General features: G+C 44.8%; 1 protein-coding gene across 6 annotated transcripts in view; it reads right to left on the bottom strand.

Annotated features, from left to right (window-relative positions):
• Positions 1 to 1,830: 1,830 nt before the first annotated feature.
• The window catches only part of optc (opticin), a 133,959-nt gene continuing 124,195 nt past the window's right edge, over positions 1,831 to 11,594 (bottom strand). For 2 of the 6 annotated variants that reach the window (XM_069190370.1, XM_015342653.2), the window contains 6 exons: positions 6,073 to 6,265; positions 5,551 to 5,737; positions 5,236 to 5,394; positions 4,213 to 4,415; positions 3,105 to 3,200; positions 1,831 to 2,593 (listed from right to left, as the gene is read on the bottom strand). In XM_069190370.1, the coding sequence (XP_069046471.1) occupies positions 2,423 to 2,593; positions 3,105 to 3,200; positions 4,213 to 4,415; positions 5,236 to 5,394; positions 5,551 to 5,737; positions 6,073 to 6,264 (1,008 nt within the window). In that variant the 5' untranslated portion in view covers position 6,265 and the 3' untranslated portion in view covers positions 1,831 to 2,422. Of the gene's footprint in view, positions 2,594 to 3,104; positions 3,201 to 4,212; positions 4,416 to 5,235; positions 5,395 to 5,550; positions 5,738 to 6,072; positions 6,266 to 7,803; positions 8,026 to 8,503; positions 8,715 to 9,936; positions 10,238 to 11,594 lie in introns of those variants that run through there. The other 4 variants (XM_069190369.1, XM_015342650.2, XM_015342652.2 and 1 more) reach the window with 4 other exon arrangements.

Genomic DNA, 11,594 nt, shown 5'->3' on the forward strand with positions numbered 1-11,594 from the left:
AGCCGAACACGATGAGCTCGTTATTAATGTGCTAGAGCGCAGAGTAAACCACGTCGCTGGTCTTCTGTTAAGGTGTCAGAAAACGTCGGGGTGTGTGTGTGTTGGCAGGGGCAATACTTCTGCATTCATTATTAAGTAGAAAGAAAGTGCTGGAGTGTGCCAGGAATGAGGTGTTTTATTGCTGAAGACTGCAGCTACGGTGCCAGAGAGCTTATAATAGAATGTTTCATTTCCCAGCACTGTTTAGACTCGAGGTTATAAAGGAGTGTCTCACAGTTCATTATAAAAATGGCTTTTTTAGTTGACAGTGCTGCAGTAAGATATAAAGGAGTGATTTAGGGCTTGTGATCATAAAAATAAAGCAAAGGAGTAGCTGAACGCTGAGAATGAAGAGCTCTCACACCCCCAGCCATCCTACCTCTTTATCAAGGTGACAGCACTAGGAACAAGGAACAAGGTTCTTCCTGCTCATTATTAGGGTCACCGAACAGCAGAGCCTCAGGAGTCATTACGGACATGTTAAAAGAGGGAGGCAGTGCTGCACTGTAGCACTGACAGTCGGCTGATTTAGTGGTCATTACTGGTTTGTAACAGACAGCTGTTTTTCTGCCATGTGTCGTGCTTAACTGATGCCAAATGGATAGGGGCCAAACAATGTAGGCATTGCGCCCTTTCGCTGCCCCGTTATGCATTCGGGCAGTCCACGCGATTCCACTAATTGACACAGCTTAACCATCGCATTGCTAGGGTGTTTTCCAGTCTCCAGCACAGCTCCTTAGAACCTAAACTTGTCATTTCATGAGGGAACACGAGCGGGATTATTCTTCTAGCGTGAGTGTATAAAACAATCGGAGACGATTAATGTGTACGGAATTTCTCACATGCAAGCTCCGGGATCTTCCTCCTTAACACCCTGCCTTGGCAGGCACACACTCATGTTAACTGAATGAGCTGGAGGTGAGGCTAGGGAGGCTACACAAAGTCCCAGAAACAGCAGAGAAAGAGAGGCAGTGGGAGCTCATCACACAGCTCAGGGTTCATGCAAAAACTCCTCTTTAGATTATTACTTGGTAAGCATCCTTCCCCTGTTCCACGGTTAAAGATAATCATGAAGCAGCACGGTGGTTAGCCCTGCTGATTCACGACGCCAGGGTGCTGGGCGTGGTTCTGGCTTTGGGTTTGCACGTTCACTTCAGGTTTGTCTGGGTTTTCACCAGCTGTTCTTGTTTCCTGTTCTCCTTTTTAAAGACATGCAAGTCGCTTTTGAGTGGCTGATCAAAATACCCCACTGGATTTTATCCCTATGAGAAAGTGTCACTAGTTTCTCTGCCTCATCATCAGACAATGGGTGAAGAGTCTGTCAGCTTTAAAGACAAAGGTCATACAAATCGGATTCTGAAATGAATCAACTAAAAAAAAAGGCAAGTTTTACATAAGATGTGAGTAATAGAACGAATCGGTAAGATACATTGTGAGAGCTCGCCCCCTTGTGGCACTAATATGAAAATGCAGTGCTGCTAACGAGCACATTTGTTCCGGCAGTTGATGAAGGTCCAATAGCTGGTGTTCATGCTTAAAGCAACCCAAGTAAACAAACCTGTGCCAGAAATGTTGAAGCTTCAGCATCCTAAGAAATATTAATTTACAAATTAGTAAATAGTAAAATCTCTGGATGGTTTTGTATATACTGTAACATCTGACATTTATTATTCATCTTGTCTCATCTGACTGGTAGTAACTCACTCCAAAATCAGGTTTTCCGGAAGGATGGTGGAGATGATGCAAAGCTTCATCACTGAAACAATAACTAAGAACAAGATCAACAAGAACAAAGCTTCAAAAGGTAATTAAGTTTAATTTAGCTGGTCTCCGCTAAAAACTGAGAAAAAAAGGTTACAACCCAACACTGCTGGGCAAGATATGCAAGCATGGATACAGTATATCAGAATGAAGGCAACTGTGTTTTATACACAACACTTCCAAGTACTGCACACTGCAAACAAAATATAGTATACATGTATGTGATTTTCCTGTGATATTGGAGCTTAATCCAAAGCATTCTCCAGCTCTAGAACAGCAGTCAGTGTTTTTGTAAACGCGCTAATTTTAGTGCAGACAGCTATTTTGTGAAGCCGTTTGACGCAACAAGAAGAACTGTGCAATAAAATCTAACTAGCAATTAAAGCAACGAAAACATTCATTATAGTCTAGGATAAAAGACACTCCGAACCTCTGAATGTAGGGTTCCGGACTATAAATGTCTCCGGTATTGTCTCACTGTGGGAGGCCTGGCTGAATTTTTTTCCATTTGCTTCTTGGAGGACAGGGGAGGGAATCGCTCCATGCAGCTCCAGAGCTTTGTAGCAGGGGTCCGCAAGAGCTCAGACCCCACCCCTCCCCAGACTGGAACCACTCACGCCCCTTACTGCACCCTCCCCGTGGGCAGGCGCGGCAGGCAGTAGTAGGCGCCGGGGAAGTGGCTCAGGTTGACGGGGTTCCCATCGAGACGAACGTCCTCCAGGGCCTTGCGGATGTAGCTGGCGTCATGGCTGCGGCAGAAGGTTTCCTCGTGCAGAGTCTGAATGCGGTTGCCCTGGAGGGGAGGAGAGGGCGTAACGAAAACGGTCTCAGGTAATCTCTCAAACCGTACTGCTTCCTGCCTTCTTCTGGACCTCATTTCGTCCCTTCCTGTCCTCCCGCTGCGCCTTCAAGCCAGCCAGCCGATGTGAAAAACTGCACGCACACGGCAAAAATACCGGATAAATCGGATTTTTGGCTGAAATGTCAGTTGGTGTGAGGAGACCGGGGGTCGTGCCAGAATGATGTGAACAAGACAACAGCAGTGTCCTTTGCTCCCATTTTTAGACTGCTTACACATCATCCAAGAGTTTAGCTTAATTACGTCTCGGGCTTTGGCAGCCTGCAAGCCAAATCAAGACCTTGAATACAGTCATGTTTCCAGTAATGAGTCATTATCACTAATGAAGCAGAGAGCTGTGGGTGTCTAGAAAACATTTCAGCTGCTTCCTCATGGGGACTCGAGGGCTAATGGGAAGGAGATCAGCACTGATGGCGCGTGCGACGAGGGGAAATGCGATCTGTACCTGAAGATGCAGCACCCGCAGGCTGTCGGGCAGAGGCAGAGGGATGAAGTCAAGCCGATTGTGGGACAGGTACAGGAACTCCAGGTGGGTCAGATCCTACCCAGAACAAGCAGAAAAGGTAAAACACACTGCGGACGCGCAGGCACTTCTTGACAGAAAGGTGGAGCTATTTCTCCACCATTCACCATTCAGATAGGCTGTTGAAAGAGTCTCCTGCATTTGGAACAGTTCATCACGAGAGGGTTTTTCCAAAATACATTTATGACCCACTATAACTCCTCCCACATTAGCAATGGCCAAGTTTAGAAGTGAGAAAAAGAACCGAGCTTTTTACACATCTTACTCTTCTTCATCATGTGATGATGATGTTATGGTGTTATGGTGTTGGGGTGCAGTGGTTCAAACTACCCCTGAAAGGGTGGATGTATGAGTGGGTGAGCTGCCTAGCTTCTTTCCACATGGGATGGACAATTCATAGTAGTCAGATAACCTGCTTTGTAGAGGTGGGAGAAAATCAGACTACCTGGGAAAAACACACATGAAACCTTGGAGAACAACCAAACTCCCCTCAAGAAGGCTTCCCTGCCTGGAATTCATTCCACAACTCCTAGAGTTTAGGAAGAAGCACAACAAATGCCATGCTACTGTTATATGATAAATACTCCATTCATCCATTTTCTAAACAGTTTTATCCAGCTCAGGGTCAGGAGAGCAAGCACAGGGCACAAGGCAGGGTACACCCTGGAAGGGACACCAGTCCATTGCAGGGCACACAGACACACAACAGGGCCAATTTCCCTAGAAGCCAATCAAACTGCCAATTTTTGTTTTTGTCTGTGGGAAGAAACAGGAAGAAACCAGAGTCTGCAGAGGAAACCTTCATGATCATGGGGCGAACATACAAATTCCACACAGCTAGCACCTCAGGTCTGGATTTGAACCCAGGGCCCCAGCGCTGCAAAGCAGCAATGCGCCACTCTGCCATCCACAATAAACATTCAGTAAGTCAAGTTAAGTCGAACTGAACAGTTGACTTGTAAAGACCCTGAGCTAGTGCAGCTCATACTGTGGCCTTTTCGATGAAAAAGAGTGTGGGAGTCTGCCTAACCTTGAAGGCTTCCTGCCGGATCCCTACGGTCATCAGCTGGTTGTTCCTGGCATCGAGGTAGCGCAAGGTGCCGGGGAGCTCAGGGAGCCTCCACAGTTTGTTATCAGGCACCAGGAGCTCCTGCAGGGCGGGAAGCAGCCGCAAGGAGTCCTCGTCCATCTCTGAAACCTGGTTCCCAGTCAGGTCGATGCGTTTCAGCTTTTCTGAAACACACACAGGAGCAGCAAAGTATTTGATACACCTTCTGTCAGGGCTGTGCTTCTGCTCCTGGACTTCACAGCATCTAATACTAATATTGTAAGATCCCAACGGAATTGCATCACAAAAGCCAGCCTGTCATTTCTAAAGCTCCTTTCCCAAGCTGAACTTCATCTGTCCTCAGTCTCATGGGAAACTCACTTGTCTGAGGGGTGTAATGCTACCAAACACCTACCATACAAAAGACACATTCAATGAAAAAAATGAACTTAAAAAGATCCATGCTCGTTCTTTTTAGATGCATGCCAAAATGGATTGGCTAGCACAGTCTACAGTTACAGAGACAATAATAATAGTAAACTTTTATTATTAAAATAAGGTTTTGAGTCTGGATTTGAAGGAGTTTAGAGAAGGTGACTCTCCGATATCCTTGGGGAGAGAGTTCCAGAGCTTTGGGGCATAACAGGAGAAGGCCCTGTCCCTCATAGAGTGTAGACGGGGACAGTTAGGAGACCAGAATTAGAAGAGCAAAGGTTGCGAGGTGGGGAGTAGGGCGATAATAGCTCAGACAGGTACCAAGCCATGCAGAGCCTTATAGGTGAGCATGAGGATTTTGAAGTCGACACGAAACTTGACAGGAAGCCAGTGCAAGGACTCCAGGATAGGAGTAATGTGATCACTTGCACTAGACCTGGTCAGGATTCTGGCTGCCGAATTTTGACACGCACGTGTTCCTGAAGTTGCCCTTGGTAACAAGCTGATGGCGAGAACAGACATGACCCCCCACCCCTGCTTTGTCCCAGCCTCGGCCGTATAGGGTCATACTCAGATTGAGGAAGTCGGTGGCCCTGATGGTCTGGATTCTGTTGAAGCGGGCATAGAAGTAGGTCGTTTCTTTTGGCAACGGGGGCACGTGCTCAATGTCGCTATCGTCACAGTACACCGAGGTGCTCAGGCACACACAGAGCAGGCAGGTGGGCATGCCTGTAGGCAGACAGAGACAAGCACAGTGAATTACTCACTAGTGCCAAAATATTAGGAACCTCTTAATATATGAACATCTTAGGGTGTTCCTAATATAAAATAAAAATTAATATGCATAATTGACATTCTAGAAGCCCCTGCTTGGCTTATACTCACCCCGCCCAGTCTGGGGTCCAAAGAGACCTGGCCTGTCAAAGTCCAGTCGGGATTTCACTGGGGGGCTTGTGGGCTGTGGGCGGGAAGTTACTTCCTGTTCTGCATCAGGGGGCGGGGTTGTCAGCAATGGTGTGTGCTGATTGGCAGGGGGGAAAGTGGAAGGCGGTGCCACCGTGCCAACTTCAATCTGCATCTCAAGCACATTCCAAAAGCGGAGCAGCAGGTTTAGTGACAGAGAGGCTAGGTTACTAGTGTTTCACATCCTGAAAAAAATGTTTTTGAGCCGTAGAGATTCTTATTATGTAGGACTGTCACCCAATCCAGCTGTTAACAGTACAAACTACCATCACCGTTGCTACAGATACCTGGTGTACAGTCTGGATCATTTAGGAGATCTGCTTGCCTTTAAACATTATTAAACAGTGATTATCAGAATATGTTCATATTGAATAATGTCTCTCTGTTTCAGCTCCCCTTGTTTTCTCATTTGTCCCATTCTTTGTCTTCCCTACCCTCCTTCACCTTGGTCTCCGGATCCTCATAGTCGTATCCGTCCACATAATTGTTGATGTCGACGTTCACCCAGTCTGTCTCCTCGCTCAAGTTGAAGTTTCCCAGGTCTATAGAGTCCAGCTCTGCCTTTCCAGGGGGGGCACACGTGCAGGCTGCCAGCAGGCTCAAGGCCAGGGGGAAGAAAGTTAGGATCTGCTCCATCCTTGAAGGGAAGGGGGCATGATTAGGTTTGTAATAGGAATCAGTGAGCTGTTACTACTGGGTTTAAAAAGAGATTTTTGATAAAGACAATAAGATGTAATGAGATACAAGCACTGAGCATGTAACAGAGGAGGCACAAACCCTGCAGTGTCTTGCATTTAGCTGGCAGGCTGACACACAACCTGGTAGGCTGGTAGACGATTAAAACATGGGTATGGAAACATTGAGGGGATACAGGACAATGGCATTGTGCTTGGGATCTGGTGTGGGGTGGCAACATCATTCATTTTACTGTCATCATTTCAACTGATCTTGTATCTCTGTCATATTAATTGATTTAACCAGCTGTCAGTGCTATTGACAGCTTGCACTGCCTAAATTGCAGGAGCTATAGAGGACAGTGCAAAGAATGAAGATTTCCCAGTGCTGACGTTTTCTGATTGGCATGGGGAGTTTATGTTTACAATCTTGGTGAGATCCCTGGACTTAAATGCAGTTCATATGTACATAATGGCGAAATAATGGTGTTATTGGCCTTTTGCACTGCTTTTAAAAAGTTAACTGCAGACACAAGTCTTCTTTTTCTTCTTCGAAACAAGAAATGGAGAAATAGAGCTAAAAGCTCCCTGTGTCCTCAAGCAGAGTTTTCCCAATCAAAAATACAATTCTCACCGGACGACAAAATTGCAGAGAAATAAAAGAAAGTCGTGCACAATCATCCTTGCATTTCTGATATTAAGTTGATGTTTTCCAGCCCCACTGCCTCCATCCAGACAGAAAATGAGTTCAGTCTCCTAGCAATGCCGAGTGGTGCAAGACAAAGGGCTTTCTTCTCTTTAAACAACCTTCACCAGACCAGACATCATGTCCCCATCTCACAGACAGCCCTGGCATGCTCAGGTTTCAGTCCAAATCATGCCTGGATAAACAAGACTATACAGACTCTGGAAAAGGTAAGGTTATGTTGGGCGTATGGTATATACAGTAAAATGAAGCAGTGGCCCCTGTAACCAAAAGACTCCACAAAGTTCAGAATTCTCTTATTTGGTGGTATAATTGCAAAAGCATTTCCAGTTTCCATCTATATGACCATACCTAGATAAATACTACTGTAAGGATAATAAATTGTTACAGTAAATACATTGATAAAACACTATAAAGCAGAGAAAACAGATAGAAGAGACACAGAAATTTTGGACTGAAAAAACAAACAAGTTGAAGAACAAAATGCCTCCACAGGAACACTTCCAAAGTCACACACAGCACTCCTAAATTAACTTTCCAGGTGGCTAATTACATTTCTGAAAGAAATACAATCATTTTTCGATTCTCCTCAGAAAGAAAAGCAGGCCCAGGAGGTTCAGCCTAAAACAAATTAATCCAGCCGGGCCTAACATACTTTAATCCCTTTGTAACCAGCGAAGGAGGCAAACCTTGATAAAAAATGAATAGGAAGCCGTTTGATTCCAGGCAAGAACTGAGAAGATACAGTGGGCTTTTGATGAAGATGAAACAGAGGAAAAACACACAAGCGGGTACCTTTTTCTGCGCCTCTGCCTTGTCGCGACTCTCTCCCTTTCTGTCTCCCCTACCTTGCCTGCGGTTCCGGAAATCTCTGGAGAATGTACGCAATTGCCCAAACCCCCTGTTGCTCACTTTCAGCCTGAGTGACACTAGCAGACTAACTGCCCAGTACTGGAGGGGGTGGGGTAAGGCTGTTGGAGCAGTGGAGGTTATTTACTCAGCTGCCTGAGACTTGTGTGTCAGACACCTTTGGCCCATTCACAGCCCTACCGATCAATATCCTTCTCTTTGTTTTCAAGAGTGACCAGAAGCACAACTGGCAAGCGCCCCCACCCCACCCCACCCCCCAAAATGGTCTGCTTGAGAGCTCTTAAATGTCTGAAAAATTGACATAAACAAGTATTTGTAAATTTATTGGGGGGCATCAAATTTAAAGAGCTGTCTTGCTTCATGCTGATGACATACCTTGCAGCCAAGCATCTAAGGACAGAGATGAGATGTAGATAAATTTCCACAAAATTCAAGATGAACAAGCACATCATTAATAATAATAATAATAATAATAATAATAATAATAATAGTTACAACAACACAGCACCTTTCGCGATATGATGTATTGAGTGAACACAATTTAAAATGAATTGAATTTTGGTCAAGAACTATTGACTTACAGCCACAGACAGAAAAACCTAAAATCTAATTTTAATTTAATTACATTGGCCTTCCTATGTCATGGGTTTTGCAATGTCCTCACAGCCTCCTGTCCCAGAGCAAGCATTCCCCGTGGATGAAAGCTGTTAGCTCGGTTCCAGAGTCCAGCCTTGCCTGATCCCTCTTCACCGGAGAGGGGATGAGAAACATTCCCCTGCAACGAATCAGAGCCACTCGCCAGATTTTTCCATTTCAATCCATAATTAATGATTTCCTATCAAGACACTTAACAAAACAGGATGCCTATAGCATTAACAATTAATAAACTATTAATGTGACAGTTTCATGTTTTTTCATGACAGTTCAAGTTAAAAGCTCACGTTTTAACATGATAAATACTATTGTTTTTTACCAGTTCCTATTTTTGAAAGCCAGCAACTGAGGGGTACTGCCGTAACCTACATGAAGAATATGCTGTACTGTGAAAAATTCGAACATTATCAAAGTATCTCTAACGATATATATATATAAAATATTTCATGGAGGTGCAATATAAATTAAATCATAGCGTAAACTAAGGCAAAACTTGTCCATTTGAAATATTAAATGGCAATTGAAAGGTCAGAGCTTAATGTGGAAATGTCATTTCCACGTGGAATAGTAGGAGAAGGTGGAAATATCACACAGTACATAAGTATAAAAATCGTCTCATGACATGCATCTAGACTGACCATCAGACACAGTGGCATTTACCTTGAGATCTTAACATTCTGAAAGCAGCTCAGCATGACAGTGTGCCGGCAGTCAGGACTCTAATCAGTTTCTAAGAAACTGGCCTCTCATTTGATTTGAGAAATAGGTGCTTGCAATTAGTCAAACAAGAATAAGGTACATGAATAATCAGAACTCAATGCAAACTCATGTGTCGCTTTTTCATGTATTCAGTGTGGCTGTGCAGAAAGTACAATAGAGAACCCACATTCCATTGTCTAATCTTTATATGCAGCACAAACACTGTGGCTTTACTGAGCTTTGTGTAGCCTATGTAGTGCACAAAACAGTGCTTTTTGGTCTTGAACAGCTTTCAGGGGTAAGACAGCTCTTCATTCTGCACAGTTCGGGCTCCTAAGGGTATAGGCTGCCTATGACTGCCTGAGGGTGTCTTAGCATAAACAGACATTGATGGATGGAGGCACCTTCTCTGGTAAGGTTGGAGGGAGTAGCTACATCAGCACGTGGGCTACAAGGGTAAATTCAAAGGAAAAGAGTGAAATAAGCAGCTTTTATGCAGTAGAGTCTCTTTCTTCATTTATTCTGTAGAATATGTTTAGATGATGTTCACTCTGCAGTCTGTGATAAAGTGGTCTAGCCACAGACACAACACCAAGGAAACAGCCTCTCGGCTTCAAGCATGAGAGAGTTTTGCCAGAATCCTACAAGGGGAGCGATGTGAGAGATTCCTCGTCTAGCATCAGGGTTCCTGGAGCTCGACATTACCTTGTGTCCTAAATTCCTGGCAACAGTGCAGGAGGGACCTCTTTTCCCATGCCTAAGCAAGAGCTGTGTGTTTGGAGGGCGTGTGTTGGCGCAACTGAGTGACGCAGGGGTCTTGCCCAGGGTGTCACCATGGGGTCCCTGTTGAGGCTTCTGGAGCACAGCTCTGTGGGAAACCAGCTTCTTGGGGCATCAGCTTGGACTGGAGGTCACAAGAGTGCCTCTGCCAGTGCCACTTGTGCTCCCTGCTTGCCAAAAAAGCCCTCTTTAAACCGTCCATCTGGATTCCCAGCTCCTGGAAGGCCTGGAACAAACACACAAAGCGCAGAGAGTGGGAAGGAGTTTGTGTGGGCTGATGAAGAAACCCGACTGTGTTGAAACCTGTCATTGCTATTTCACAAAGGGCTCAAAATGTGGGTAGCAGTGCAGGAAACAGCACACTTCACAGCCAGAGAATCAGAAGAGTCGACAGCTGCACTCCTTATCTTAATTTATACTCAACCAAGTTGCTCCAAACTGCCTTGGCAAGAAAAACAAACTATGCCCAGCCGCCCGTTTTCCTAATGAGGAGGTATTTCGGTAGACATTTCCACCTCCACAAAAATGATAATGAAACTCACAAACCGAGGTCAGGTGGCACCAAACAGCCAGCAGGCTCAGAAACAACAAGGCTACATTAAACCCAAGTCCGTCACTGCCGGGTCTTAACACGGCAATCACTTTACGCTAGAAGATTCTTGTCTTAATAAGCAAGTCATTTACTGTAAAACCTTATCACAATGACTGCCAAATGATTTCTTGGTAGTGCCAGGGAGTGGGAACTGTTTGAAATTCATCCCCAGACTTTTTTTTCCTGCCTCCTTCCTGACGTGAACGTTAACATCTTTTCGTCCGATGCGGGGTTGAGTACACAAACAGGACCTCCAGCCTGACCTCAGAGCAAGCTGTGGGAACCGAATTTGACTCACAGGAGAGACATGGGTGTGTGTGTGAGTGGGTGAGCAAGTGCATTCTGTACTGAAGCCTGTGGCAATACAGAGGTTACAGTAGGAGTTTCCCACTCAGAGCAGCAGGAAAGTATTTGGAGAGAAAGATATTCTCAGTTGATACAGATACACAGGGGTGCTATCTGTGTAGGGAGAGGGGGGATGCAACCAGCCCAGCACAGCTGGCCCAGGCTTGAACCCAGATCTAGAATGATTATTTTTATTCTTCTATTGACCAGACATTTATCAATCTTGGTGATATATGCTACTGTTTTGCTTGTGCTTGTATTTCGTTTGTAAACGTCACCCATCTGAAGGCAGATTTTGTCATTGTGGATAAGGGGGTGTGGGGAGGAGGGAACCCATCCCAAATGTCTTTTTCCAAATATCCCTGCCCTAAATAAATCCTTACTGCAGCCCCAGAGATGCAGATATTTTATTGTTAAAACACACAGCCTATGCAAACTTCTTTCATAATGTTTACCCATGAAGCCTCATGTGAGGTGCATGTCTTCTCATACTGCAGTAAAAAAATAATTTCAACCTTACAAGGAGAAACAACATATTCCATGTGGCACTACTTAATCCAATCCAATTATGGAAGTAATAAAAAATGCTAATAAAAGAGAGGAATTCTGCATTATGCTTTTTATATGAGTTTGTTTAGGCCTCCAG

Source organism: Lepisosteus oculatus, chromosome 5, assembly GCF_040954835.1.
Source record: "Lepisosteus oculatus isolate fLepOcu1 chromosome 5, fLepOcu1.hap2, whole genome shotgun sequence".
Taxonomy (NCBI): domain Eukaryota; kingdom Metazoa; phylum Chordata; class Actinopteri; order Semionotiformes; family Lepisosteidae; genus Lepisosteus; species Lepisosteus oculatus.